Here is a 15,582-nt window from a genome sequence, read left to right as displayed (position 1 = left end):
CACAATAATCGATATTTGAAAGTGAAAGCTTTCTCCTTTTCCATTTCAATCACTATAATTGCCCAAAACTGTTCCCACTTTTCATCTCATTGAACTTCTCTTTAAATAAAGAGCTAAAAGATGGATTGAAACTTACTTATCTTTTGCCATTGCCAAAGTGAAGATTAGAAAACAAAGAAAAAGAATAGGGGAAGGTGGGTTGCTGGAGTGAAGACAAAGGAAAGAAGTGACACCCACCAACGTCCACTGCATATTGCATTCCCTATCCTTCTTTCAAGCTGCAGCAAGGGAAACACTTTTTGGTCCTTTGAATACTTTTTGATATCATTTCCATCCCCTTTAACTTAAGCTAGCACATTATTTTCACTCTCACGGAAACTCCAGTTATCGATCCCATGCTTCTCTGCTCACTTACACATGGCTTCTGGTTTGGGCTCCAGTGGGTTGACTCTGCTTCATTCTTGAAGTACTGACTTGTGCACCTCTTTTAATCTAAACTTACTGAAATCTGATTCTTCCAGTTTTCCCCGTCCATCTCCCCAAAAAAAGTGTTAAATGTTAATAGTAGTCTCAATGAGAAGGCCCCAGCTACATCTTCACTCTGAAGCTTCCTCTCCTTCACATTTAATCAGCTTCCTCCTTAACAGTGGCAAATACCTATACAACACCCTTCTAATTGCCTAAGTTGCAGCCAGGTGAGCGCTTTTTGCTCCTCTCCAATCTTTCCCATCTTTGTGTCAATAATTTTTCTTTGTTTAAAGAGAATTCCCCTGGCCGAATGAGTCTCCAATTTATCTATTACGCTTGTTTGCCCTTTATATGTTGCTTCTGCCTTGAGTTCGATGGGTTGACTCTATTGTCTCTTCTCAACCACTGGACTTCTGCGCCTCCTTCCTTAAAGTCAAGCTGGAAGTCCTCTGATTCCACCCCTTTGCTTATGGACAGGAATACAATGCGACCGTTACAGCAATGTGGTTTACCTAAACCTCACTGCATACCGGATTTTTGGTCAACTGGGAGCAGAAATTGGTCAGTTGGCTCACTTGCAGAACATTTTATTGGCCAAAAATGGGTTCTCAGGAAGGATACCCCTGAGTTAGGCAATTGCAGTTTGCTAACGTATATAGATCTTTCTGAGAACCATTTTTCTGGAAACATACCTCCAGAAATTGGTAACTGCAAATCTGTGAAGTCGTTACATTTATATTCCAATCAACTAGAGGGAGCCATTCCAAATGAATTGGGAAGACTGTGCAAACTAGAGGACCTTGAATTGTATTATAATCATTTGACCGGTGAAATTCCACTCACCATTTGGAAGATTCAAAGTCTTAAGCATATCCTTCTTCATAACAATAGCCTTTTTGGGAAATTACCTTCAGAGCTGACAGAGCTTAAGCATATGGAAAATATCTCATTGTTTGACAACCAATTCTTTGGATCAATACCTCAAGGCCTGGGAATCAATAGCAGTTTGGTGAAGTTGGACTTGATGAATAATAAGTTCACTGGTAACATCCCTCCAAATCTTTGTTTTGGAAAGAAATTACGCCTACTAAATTTAGGTTTTAATAGACTCCAAGGGGGCATACCTCATGATATTGGAAAATGTGCAACTCCTAGGAGGTTGGTTCTCAATGAAAATAATCTTTCTGGATCTATTCCTGAATTTGAAGGTAATCAGAATCTCATATACATGGACATCAGTAAGAACAATATTACTGGAACAATTCCATCAAGTTTAGGGAACTGTACAAATCTCACTGCTTTAATTTTGTCCGCCAACAACATTACTGGGCCTATACCGTCAGAGCTAGGAAACCTTTTCCACCTTCAGGCTTTGAACCTTGCTGACAACAACCTAGAAGGTCCTTTGCCAAAGCAACTATCATACTGTACCAAAATGGAGACATTTGATGTGGGATTCAATCTTCTTAATGGTTCATTCCCGTCAAACTTGAGGAGTTGGGGAAGACTGACCAAATTAACTTTAAGGGAGAATTGCTTTAGTGGGGTTATCCCATCTTTCTTCTCAGAATATGTCCAGCTTCTCGAGCTACAACTGGGAGGAAATATGTTTGGGAGGAAATATGTTTGGAGGAAAAATTCCAACATCAATGGGATCATTGCAGAATCTCTTGTATGGATTGAATCTGAGTGCTAACAAATTAACTGGTGAGATTCCTTTAGAAATTGGGAAGTTGAAAAAGTTGCAAATTTTGGATATATCCTTGAACAATTTGACAGGAAGCATACATGTTCTTGCTGATCTCTCTTCATTAACAGAAGTCAATATATCACACAACTCCTTTGTCGGTGCTTTGCCAGAGTGGAAAATGCAACATCTGAATTTGCTGCCATCATCATTCATGGGCAACCCTGGTCTGTGTGTCCGTTGTTCAACCTCAAATGCCTCCACTTGCAAATCTAGCTTCTTGAAACCATGTGTTTCTGAATCAACTGATCACAAAGGCAGTAAACGTTCAATCTTATTTATAGTACTTGGATTTGTAGTGTTTATCATTTGCCTGTCGGTAATATTACTGATTTATGACCACCATTATGGCCAACGATCTCAGGAGAAGGTCTTTGGCCAAGGATCTGAGGACTTCGATCCTTATTTTCGTGAGCGAGTTTTTTCCATCAACGATGTTGGCCAAGGATCTATGTTGGAGGGGAATGCTGATTGTGAAGCGCAAGAGGCTTTGGATTCAAATGACAAAGGAGAATTCAAAATTATTGACCTGATAAATGCCACAGAGAATCTACATGATCGATATATTATTGGCAAAGGCGGGCATGGAATTGTTTATAAAGCCAGACTTGATTTTGGAGTTTTTGCTGTTAAGAAGGTTAACTTTCCCAGGAAAAGTAGGAGGAAAATAAACATGATCAAAGAAATTGAAATGACCAGAAAGACTAGGCATCAAAATGTGGCAAGATGCCTAGGCTTCTTGGTGAATGAGGAGTATGGTCTAACCATCAGCAGGTACATGGAAAATGGAAGCCTTCATGATGTTTTGCATGAAAACAATCCACAAGCATGCTTAGCTTGGAATATCCGCTATCAGATTGCTATTGGAATTGCAAAAGGACTAGCATATCTCCATCACGACTTTGATCCTCCCATATTGCATCGAGATATCAAGCCAAAGAATATACTCCTTGACTCTGATATGCAGCCTTACATTATTGATTTTGGTATTTCCATTGCTTTGAATCAGTCCTCTACTGTGATGCGTATGCGGTCAACATATCATCTAGGTACACGAGGGTTTATGGCCCCAGGTAATTGCTTTTGTTCTACACTTGCTCATTTTCTATTTGTGACATGTTAATAAAACTAGGTAGATTTCAGCCTATATGAAGAACATATCTATCCAGATGATGAACTAGCAGTGAAGGTACGCATGCAGGTGGAAGAGGGATAGCCATTTTCCTCCGCATTGAGCAATTAATAGTTTCTTATTCTCATAAACAAATATGAACATAAGCCAAAGGTATAGTTTCTCTTTCAATTTATGTTGTTAATGTTGTCTTGACAGAGATCGCCTATGTGATAGTACCAAGTTGTGAGCTTGATATATATAGTTATGGGGTAGTTTTGCTTGAGCTGATAACTAGAAAGCAAGTATTAGATTCCTCGTTTATGGACCAGGAAACCACTTTAGTAGGGTGGTTTAAGTCTGTATGGAGGGGAACAAGAGAACTTGAAGAAATTGTTGATTCAAGCCTCGGAAGGGAGCTTTCAGATGTAAATGTGAAGGCGCACGTTATCAAAGCACTTTTAGTGGCTTTGATATGTATTCAGAAAGATCCGGGAAAGAGACTGAAAATGATAGATGTTGTGGAATTCTTTGAAACACCCATAGATCCAGGTAGGAACTATTCTTTGATTGACATGGCATCTGATCCTGATGCTTAATTTCATCATTTTAAAGCACAACTTGGCAGAAATAAGGAAATCACATACATACTCTAATCATGCTTCCTTTCTGTTCAGATCTGTTTGAAGGGCTGAGACTAATGTGTTATCTAATTTATGCAGTAATTTTGGTTCAAGATCACGAAGCTTCATTTCATTTGGGATATTCCCTCGCCACTGCTGCGGCCTCTTTATTTTTTCAGGTAATTAATTTATTTTCAGAATAGCTGTTTGGAAAGTTCCGATTTTCCTCTGTTTCGTTCCACTACATGTGTTTACTATGAGATTTGGGTTCGGTGCAAGCGCTCACTACATTCTGTCCTACAACCCCACGAGTGCATTTTCATGGCTTTATTTTTTGTAAATTTTTTCAATCTAAATTCTCTTTTATTCAATTCTCAATTTTTCATTTTTTAGACTAAAATATGAAAGCCTTTTTTAGACTTTGGGCTATTTGCTTATCACTTCCCTAATCTTTGAATGTTTAAATTTAGGACCCTAGTGTTTCATATGTTAGCCATAAACTCCTTTACTGTTAAATACTTTGACACATAATTTCAAGTATAAACTGTCAACTTGAACTACAATTTTAACATTAGGAGAGTTGATGGTTAAAATTTAAAACATTAAGGTCCTAAATTTAAACGATTAAAGATTAGGAAAGGGATACAAAACAATCGCAAAGTTTAGGGAGGGTTTGTGTCTGTGTATGTATATATATATTTTATCAAGATACTAATAAAAGTTTTTATATTCAATTTAAATAATTTGACTTCCATTTTTTAAAATAACTAGCTTTAAACACCACGGGGAGATTAAACTTGTTATGCATAATTATAATCACATTATAATGTACTTGATATGTATGCGAAGATGTGAAAATGTTCGTCTTAATTCATTAAACATGTACTATGATTCAATAATACACTGCAATGCATTGAAATGTCAGATCAACAATAATGACGATTACATAAAAAACAATAGCAACAAAACACACTACACTAAATGAGAATAAGTTACACTAAGTTCCTAAATATTTCTTCATACACAACATTCGTGGTGGTCGCCTTCTCAACACCTGTACCATCATACAAAAGTATTTTCAAACCTTCAACGCTTTTAACCCTTGATAATGTGAAAAATTATTAAACATGCGTAAAGACAGGCTTAGTGAGATACAATCCAACATGTTTCAATAATTGTCTCTGACTTTTATTGATAGTCATTGCAAAGGAAAGACTAATAGGGAATTGTCTTCGTTGCATACGAAATAGCCATCTCTACTTTCTGAAGGATTCATGTCTATTCAATTAATTAATACTTTCTGATTCTGCTTTGATCCATTCAATGTTATACTTTTAATAACACTTTTTCCAAGACGAGTGATGCGTAATCTTGTATCATTACATAAACCAGATGCTTGATCTATATTTCTCAACAACATTACAAGTGCTCCTACTTTCAATATAAGTTTATGAGGAGGCAAGCCGGAGCAAGTGATTGTGTTAAGGAATTCAGTAATATAAAGATCATTAAAAGAATCACTATTCTCAGTAAATTTACAAACTGAGTCTGAACTTAAATATTCAATTGATTCACCAGGTAGTAAAGCACACATATAATCATTGATATGATCAACACTCTCACTAATAGGAGCTAGTATTGCCCTCTCATTGAAATATTTAGTGTTATACAAATTTTGCAACAGATCTTGACAACCTCATTGGGATATTTTAATAGCTTCATCTTTTTTGAGAATTTTTCTATAATATGAATTCTATTCTTTTAAATTTTTAAATTTCTTTGAGTCTATTGTAGGATGCATTTTTGCAAAAAGCTGTTTCCAAGACCCAAACCAAATGACCACATTTTATAAATCTCTCCCAATTTGATGATAGTGTTATATGGTGGTTTTGGTAATAGCATTGTTCTTGGACATCAAAAGCCATTATCAAGTGGTTTCTCTTTATTTACTTGTTCGTATTTTGGTTAAGCATCCCTCTTATTTTGAAAGTTTTTCTGTGTGATAATTTCCAATCTCTAAGGGGGAAGTCAAGATCCCTTCCGATGAAGGTTCGTTATCAGATCTTCATGAAAAGGAGGCTTCTGCAAACTCAAATAATCTGAATATCATCCGCCCAGGAACTCCTGGAGTTGTTTCTAAAGTTGAAGTTCCAACTGGTGATGTCTTTACTGTAAAGAAGCTTATATTTGCTGGGAACTTAGGCAACATCTTAAGTGCAAAGAGAGAAATGAAAATGCTTGGAATGGTTAAGCACCGAAACATAGTTAAAATGTTTTGGGGTTCAATCAAAGAAAAAGAAGGTGTACTGTGGTACGAGTACTTGCCAAATGGAAGCCTGCACGATGTTTTGCATGAAAAGAAACCCCCACCATCGCTGAATTGGGATGTTCGTTATAGAATAGCAGCTGGAATTGCTCGAGGTTTGGCATATCTTCATCATGATTGTGATCCTGCCATAGTGCACTGTGCCATCAAGCCAAAAAATATACTTCTGGATTCTGATATGGAGCCTCGTATTGCTGATTTTGGTGTTGCCAAGCTTTTGGTTCAATCTTCCACAACACCCTCCTCATCTATTCGAGTCACACCAGGTACTCGTTCTGAACCTCCCTTGAGCAATACTCCCTTATATTTTACTAACATTACAAAGATTTTTCTCTTTTTTTGAAACTTACACTTTGACCCAATTTTTAACACTGTTTGTGTTATTCCATTAAAGGTTCAAAAATATTTTAATTTTAATTTTTAATTATGTTAAAAAAATGAAATTATTAATTTGCCTTTATAATCTAGTCTCGCTCCTCAACTTAAGGAACTTTAAATAATTAAAAATGACAATATTTAAATAAATAATTTAAAAATATTTGAACAAAGGAATAAAATTTAAAGAACAATAAACATAAATTATATTGACTAATTTATTTCTTATTATATATAATATCCGTATTTCATCATTTTTTTGTGCATTTGTGTTTGAAATATTATTTTAGATAATTATGTACTTATATTTTTTTTAAAAGTACTAAATAAATAAGTTTGCTAAACTTATAGAGTTTAAAATATGAATAAAAGGTTTAAAAACATATGCATTAATTTTTTTTGGATATCTTGAATTATTTTTAGATAACATTCATGTTTGAAGAAGGTATTTTGATCCAATATACGTTACTTAACAGTTAATTAATGGTTGGTTGGATGAAAATAAAATTTTAAAAATGGAAGAATTTTGTGTTTTGAAACTATTGATTTTAGAGAAGGCTTGTATATGTTTGAAAATAGAAAGGAGTTTTCTGAATATATTATAAATTAACTGGGAAGTCTATATATTTTACTTTAAAATATGTAACATCTTTATGTTGGTCAGGAAGAAGTATATATACAACTATCACTAGGGAGCTTGACGTGTACAGTTATGGGGTAGTCTTGCTTCAGCTGATAACTCGAAAGAAGGCAGTGGATTCATCATTTATTAGGGGAACTGAGATAGGGGATTGGGTAAGAAGTCTCTTAGAGGAGACAGGAGACATTCATAAAATTGTTGATTCAAGCCTTTTAGAGGAGGTTTTGTATTCAAATCCCAATGAACTCCAACAAGTCACCGAATTGTTTTCCCTGGCTCTGAGATGCACAGAGGCAGATCCACGCATGAGACCAACTATGAGAGATGTTATCAAGCAATTTAATTGGTAAGATAATAACAAGGAAAAGATGGACAGTTGATCCTCACATGCACTGGAATTAGTAAGATAGCATTACTTGTACATATATTGGTTGGGACTTGATATGTCTGCTCTTATGATATGTAATGTATTGATTGTGCTCAGGTAATTAGTCTACACACATAATGACAAACTTGAATCATCTGTATGTGGACCAGATCCGTCAAGTGAGGGCACTCCTATTAGAAGATTGGGATGTCATTGTAGAATTCAAGTAAAGGAAAACTAGTGAACAAACATTGACAATGATATTTATTAGGGCTAGTTTGTCTAAAATTGCAGGAAAAAGTTATTTAACACTTGAGATATTGGAAGACATTAAGTTTAAAAAAAATGTTTTTAGCTTTTTTTAATAAGATATTTCAAATAGTTTATGAAAATAAGCTTCTTTTATTTTTCGATACATCATTCATTGTGTTTAGCTTACCTCCCTCACAATCTTAACAAATGTTTTCTTGTTTAAAATCACTTCTTCTTCTTTTTGTTTTTTTTTAATAAATCTTAAACAAATTGGCCCTAAATCCACAACAACGAAGTCAACAAGTCAGGACTCCTATGTGAAGGCTTCCACTCTTTTCCTGAGAGGGACTATCTTTGTTAAGCATTGGGTTCTCAATTGCCAACCTCTTCTGATTTTTGACTAAACTCCATAGGCTTTAATGATGAAGAATTGACAACTTTGAGGTCGTATAATTTTGTGTGTATATATGTGCATTCCTCCCACGATACTTCCAGGAAATAGGCTTGACATACTTTGATTGGTAGCTAGAATGATAAGCATCGTATATGGAGCATCTAACGGAAATGAGAAAAGTTGTTGTTGTAGAATCTGTTAGATATTATAGAATATCTTTAATATTTTGAAAGGAGTTACTATGGATTAAATTAAGATTAATTATCATAACTCCCTACTTAAATATATTTATTTAACCTTTTTATTTTTGTAACCATTTTTTAAATTATTATTAAGGTGGTTTTATTGCCGAGCATTATGAGATCTGCCTATAAAAGGTAATGCTTGCCACAGGTTCAGTAAGAGTTTTGGTATTGTCAGCCTTTCTCTCCTCTTCTATCATACTTTATTGTGCAATTACCTGAGTATATTCTGTGAATTTCTATTGTTCTGTGTCTCTACTTTTAGTAGGAAGAGTCTATTTAATCCTGGGAAGCTGTCGCGCGATCAACCGAGAGTGGCGGAATAGCTCTTAAGGACAGTGTCTTTGAGCACGACTCAGGCTATGATTTCACCAGCTATTACCAACAATATTAAGAGCTATTCTCAACAAGTTAATCTTGTTTGGTTTTACTAAACTGTACCTAATAGAGGTACGTGATGAGGCAGTGAGATTCGATGATGTTTATGAATAAAATTGGGTGTGGGGGAACATGTGAGTAAGCATAATTTTGAGATAGGTAATGGTGGATGTGAACACCACCAGTGCCAAATTCGATCGCCCCAAAATTCGGACTCACTTAAGACCTCAAAGGCACCATTTTGGGTGGAAAGTCCTAGCATGAATAGTGATGGTGGTGGAAAAACAATGAGGATGGGCATGTCTTGCTTTACTTGCAATTTTTAAAAATTGAGAATCTTTCTACTAATTAGGAAGTCTTGGTCTTAGTGCTTGGTGATTCAAGAAATGGATATGCTATCATTGAACATGCATGTTTTCTAGGATTGTTTGTCACTCACAAATGGCATGGTTTTCTTCAACAGGTATGAATACATGATACTTGTATTTTTATCTATAATTGTGCACTTGGTGTGAAGCTGAAACAGTGAGTAATTACTAGTGTTTGAAAGTTTTCAACTACTAAGATTTATTTTATGGTTAATGATGATTATATCAACGTTAAAAGTCGACATTAAATATTTTTACTGTTTTGTATGAACAATTTACTTTATTTCATATTCATATGGTTGTTTATTGTAGAATTTTTTTTGCAATCAATCGGTGTATTTACTATATACAAGCTTACCAAATTTTTTTTTAAACTTGCCTTGCTTCGGTTTGCAATCTACGAGGATGATAATTAAATCATTTTTCGGTTAAAGTCATAATTATGAGTATCTGGGTATAGGAACTTAATTATTTATATTACCTTTAAAATATTATAATTTGTAGGATTGCTCGATTAGTTGCATAACTTGTTTAGATGGTCACAACATGCTAGTGTCAGTTTGATTAATTTGAAATATTTATTGTATTTATTATTTGGACCGCAACTATCACACCCCAAACTTTTGAAATGTGATCAGCTGGAATATGAGAAAACTCATATTCCTTAAGCCTAAATCCTTAATATGTTTGTCAAATTAATTGGAATTTATTGTACAATTCTCATTTATATTAAATAATTATCAGTAAATGTAAAATATTTGAACTAATTGTAAAAATTTCGGCAGAGTCTCCGCTGTAAGTTGGACTTCCCAAAATTTCTACAACCTGCCAAAAGCATATCCAAGCAACATTCGGAGTTCTACTTCGATACAATATATACAAACCCAAAATAATTTAATTGAGGATCTTGCCTATATGATTCGTGGAGCGATTCTAGAACAAAAAGGCAGAATATTTAGATATTTACACTCATCCACTATGTAATTGAAGCAACAAAATATCCCTCGTCTCAAGATGTCCCAGAAGATCTACTGAAGAGCAGGTTCACTCCCACTATCTGAATACCAAAATTTTTCCAGTAAATAATGTTCCCAGAAAATAAACAAGTAAATAAATAATAATTAAGTAATAAAAGAGAAAAGGGGAAAGATAATCGTGATCAATAAATTAAAATTTTATCTTTTATATAAAACAAATTATAATGATATAGTTCTTAAAAGTAAACAATTTGGAAAATTGGTTTTCTGTTAGGACTTAGACAGAACGAATAACAGGTGTGGACACACAGTCCACAAGGGTAAGTAACATCTGGCGTGGTTAGAAACCATGAAGACAGGCGCAAGCATAAAGCTCACGAATAACAGGCGTGGATTACATCCACAAAATTATATCCTCCATTCCACATGTGTTGGCCGACACACGGGGCTAGCATCTCCCATATACCCTGCTAGCTGGGTGTGCTATGGCACGCCAAGGGCTAACAAAACTATCGTTAACAACCAGCGTTCTGTATTCAGTCCTATAAAATATTTCTAGCATGCATGGAAAGAAAATATATTTGTAGCTCAATTTGTTCGCAAATTATTAATGCCTAATAGATCTTCCCACTGGTAGATTGTTCAACCTATGCACGAATAATGTGTTTGGAAAACAAATAACCAAATGAAAATATAAGCTAATAAATTTAAATCCTATGAAACCAGGTACATTCTTCAATGAAAACATTTGAAGGCTCCATAATATATATGTATAAACATAAAATTTCCTCGAGAAAAGTTCTATTTATTTATTCAGACAAAAATCATCCTCATTTTAACGTATAGGGAACGTTATTTACTTACTTGATATACCACCTAATTCTAAAAATCTCCTTCTTTTTACTGCTGCAATCAAGTTTTCCCCTCTTCTCGTGACCCTATTAAACATGATAGAATTTTAATAAATTTACTACTAGAGAAACAAACTCTCTTACTCTAATAGCAAAATCACAATCAACTTAAATAAATTAAAGTTTGTCCTTCATCATTATTTAAATCTCTTTACTTTCTTAAATCATTTTCCCTAATAGTTATCAACACAACTATAATACTTCACGACTCCAATTCCCATTAAATGTCAATTTCAATTTAAGAAATAAATTTTTAAAAATTCAGATATTCGCATATTACTTCCAAATCAGACCTTCTTTGCAACCTTTTCTAATAAACCTTTCAACAACCATCTTATAAGTGCCAATATTCAAAATTTAAATTCAAAGTATTCTCTTTCTATTTCATTTAAACAAATACTTTTATATATTAACCAATCTAACAAGTCTAATTTAACTCAAAATTTATAACCTATGAGTATACCTTTATCAATCTTTAAGTTAAATTCTCAACCATCTTCTTTTTTTTCTTTTTTTTTCAACACAGCAATGACAGCAGCAAATTTGAAAGAAAACAAATTGCAAACTTCATTCCTTCACTTCTTCCATTTGCACGCACCACAATTGTCTAAGGAAAGAAGAAGAGATCAAAGCTTATCAACTAGATGAATTAACAACATCCAAACAGGAAGGAGGAAGCAAACATCAGGTCTGTATAGGGGGTAATGAGAATCAAAATCAAGCATAGAAAAGAGATGAGTAGCTCAGTGGTGACCAAAGAAACAAAAAAGAAGAAAGAATTCTAGCTTGCTTAAGCAATTATACACACGAAACAACAAGAAAAAGAAGAAGAAGAAGAAGAAGAAGAAGAACTGGGCATACTTGGGATGATGATAACGGCAGAGGAATGGTGAGATAGGAAGGGAAATCTCACAGCTGTAGCGGATGAAATAGCAGCAGGCATCGGCGACAGAGACTTACACAGACAACAGTGACCGACGATCAAGAGGGGAGGAAGCAGAAACGCGACAGGAGACAAGCAAGGACCTAGAAATCTAGCTCTCTCTCTCTCTGCTTCTCAAACGTTCAAAAAAAGAATTAAAAGGAGAAGAAAAAAATCTGATGCAAAGAAGGACATATTAGTAATTTCATGGAGTAAATAAAATAAATAAATCTCCTTTAGGCCAGAGTTAGGTTTGAACTTAGGACCTAAAGGCATATTATTTGCATAGTTTCCACTACATCAACATTCCTTCTTGTCCTAATTGTCTCAAAATTAATATAACTAACATATGTTTAATTAATTTATTATTATTTTAAACATCTGGGTTATTACAGCAACATGTATTAAGCATTGGAATGGTGATTAATCATTTCCCTAGGTATGGCAATAATATTAATCGAATATATGCAAAACCTATGGTCAATGTAGGGTTGATTGCGATTTGTTTTCAAGGCTGATAAAATTTCACAAAAACTAGTATATTTGCATATCGGTGATGGATTTTGTGATCTCATCTCATTTGCTTGTGATGCTACCATACTATGTCATGGTAATATACATTATGATTATAACGTATGGAAAAATATGCACCTTTGTAAATATATATATATATACACACATATGAAGGTGGGTTTTAGAATTTTGGCAGTGTTGAGACATAAAATTATTTTGTTTTAGTTCTGTTATTATTAAACTGAGATAGTCATAGTATTGATTAAATTGTTGAAGCATTGTTGATGTTAAAATTAAGGATTTGATGGACATTGAATTGGTGGAGACAATAATTTTTATGTTAGGTCCATTACTTGCTGTTTTTGTCATAGATATATTGACCGATAATGACACATGGAAGAGGTTTATTTCCCTTGCCATGGCATATGAGAAATATGATGATAAGAAAAATTGTGATGATATAGTTAGATTCTAGTTCAGTTAGAGTTATTGAGAATGTATGAAATTTTCATATGATTGAAATATTTGAAAGTGTGGGGGTGCTTAATGTATGGTATTTGTTGAAAAATGTGTTGTGCTGAAATATTAGTTTGTTTTTATAAATGTCCAGTTGTAGTTTAGAGAAAAATTATGTGGAGGCTTTATGACTTGCATAAATACTAAAAAAAATTGTGATTTATCAAGATAGTGGCATAAAAGTTAATCATTTGCCTAGTGTAGATAAATGAATTTTGAAATAGCCGCATGACCTATTTCATAATATATCTTGGTAGGAGTATTCATTATTGTAAATAATGATTTGTGTTATGATCCCATGATATAACTATTTTTTTTAAAAATTATGGAATTGAGTATAGTGGATTCCTACTATATAAAATATATGGATGTTTACTGAATTATAAATTTATGTGAGAAAACCCACTAATGATTATCCACTCTGGTAGTGATGAAATCAAAATATAATGATAGGACCATAGTAGAGTCCAAGCTAATTAATTTGAAACTGGATTGGAGGCTAAGTTGCTAAAGATCATTTAAGCAATTATTTTGTTGTGTAAAATCGACATATAGTGTCAATGAATTCTTATGAGGCTGATATGTCATTTTAAAAAAATGATATATTTTTGTTGCTTTATTTGTGTATGCGCAAATTTGTGAGAGTTTGTTGCATTAATAAGTGTTAATCTCATAACATACATTACATGGAGATTCAGTCTCATAAGAGCATGAGACAAATGAGTGTTTGAGGGATACCATAAATGCTGGTATCATGTATAATAGATTTCCATTGTATTAAGACAATTCAATGATGTTAACTGAATTTTATATTCAGATGAAGAAAAATCTATTAGTAGCCAAATAAAATGTTATTTGAGTTAGAGTTTATTACTCTGAAGTTGGCTAACAATGAGGCTGAGTAGTTAAAAAACTTTTCAATGAATATTCTACTATGAATAAAACTAACACAAACTATGTCAATAATTTGTAATTGCCAAATGGCAATGATCATTGCAAAGAGAATAATGACATAGGTAATATCGATTGAGACACAATAAAGCATGCTAAAAAAGGGAGTTATCTCAATCAATTACATGAGATCAGATGTAAATCTGACGAATTCGTTAACTAGCCCTTGGGAAGAGATTCACTATTTAAATGTCGAGGGGAATGAGACTTAAGCCTATTTGAAATTAATGGTGATGGTAACCCAACCTTTTTGATTGAAGATCCCATGAAAAAGATTTAATGGATAAGAACAAGTCACTTGTTAGTTCTGCTAGCACTAAATTTTCTATCCCTTCCTATGACTTGAGAAAGTACTAGAATGCATTGATCGGAGGCTGAGCAAAAGCTCTTAATATTTTTCATAATTCTTATGGATGGTTTATTCATTGCAGATACACTTGATGAAAACACTTATACGAATGTGGAGTGGGGCCACTCCTATGAGATTGGGCAAAATCTTTAGAGCATTTGTTAAAACCAGGCGCACGCATAGTCGATAATGTGCAAAATCGCGTTAACAATGGAAATTGTGGAGGTATACACTGACTAATAAGACCTCTAGTACACGACCAAGATTTGTTGGTTTAATAATAAAGTTATATTGACTTTTTCGTGTGCTAAATTTTATTAGTTTAGATTTGGTTCAAGTCGAAAGACACCAAATTTGAAGTGATTATCTTCTATGTGAATAGCTCAAATGATAGTGATCCTTTTAACGCATGGAGGGGATTGTTCCAATTGTGTCAAAAAGAAAAGTCTCATATTGCTCAAATGAATGGAGGCATTAATGCATGTATACTAAGGTATGAGCTTGGGCAAATAAATGGACTTAGAGTAGATGTGGGCTCATGCAAATGCAATTACTCACACGTGAGCTAAATGTGGTATCAAACAGACTGGGCATTTTTTCTAAAGTTTTGAAAACTATTATGTGGAGTTACATATTACTTGTATAAAATAGTTTTTGAGAAAATTTTCCTTTCTTTTGAAATATGTGGTGGATTGTTGGATATTATAAAATATCTTTAATATTTTAAAAGGAGTTACTATGAAATAAATTAAGATTAATTACCATAATCCCCTATTTAAATATATTTATTTAACCTTTTTATTTTTTGTAACTATTTTTTAAATTAATATTAAGGTGGTTTTATTGTCCAGCATTATGAGATCTGCATATAAAAGGCAATGCTTGCCACAGGTTTAGTAAAAGCCTTAGTATTGTCGGTCTTTCTCTCCTCTTCTATCATATTAATTTATTGTGCAATTACCTAAGTATATTTGATGAATTTCTATTATTTTGTGTCCTTACTTTTAGTAAGAATAGTCTGTTTAACCCTGAGGAGCTGCCACGCAATCAGCTAGGAGTGACGGAATAATTTTTAAGGACAGTGTCTTTGAGTACGACTCAAACTATAATTTCACCAGTTATTGCCAACCAAATCTCCCCGAAAACAAGGCA

The 15,582-nt window shown here is 33.7% G+C and overlaps 1 protein-coding gene across 1 annotated transcript; it reads left to right on the top strand.

Moving 5' to 3' along the window:
* Positions 1-433: 433 nt before the first annotated feature.
* On the top strand, positions 434-7,773 carry LOC129288056 (receptor-like protein kinase). The gene is given in 8 exon segments (XM_054924380.1): positions 434-931; positions 933-1,089; positions 1,092-2,077; positions 2,079-3,288; positions 3,546-3,878; positions 4,049-4,128; positions 5,971-6,541; positions 7,315-7,773. Coding segments are annotated over 8 exon segments (3,816 nt in total). The 5' UTR covers positions 434-778; the 3' UTR covers positions 7,641-7,773.
* The last annotated feature ends 7,809 nt before the right edge of the window (positions 7,774-15,582 follow it).

The sequence above is a fragment of the Prosopis cineraria genome, unplaced genomic scaffold (assembly GCF_029017545.1).
Source record: "Prosopis cineraria cultivar Desert tree isolate PC_DT_omini unplaced genomic scaffold, ASM2901754v1 PC12, whole genome shotgun sequence".
NCBI classification, from domain to species: domain Eukaryota; kingdom Viridiplantae; phylum Streptophyta; class Magnoliopsida; order Fabales; family Fabaceae; genus Prosopis; species Prosopis cineraria.
The sequence above is the reverse complement of the archived record's forward strand: the minus strand, read 5'-3'. Positions and strand labels throughout refer to the sequence as shown.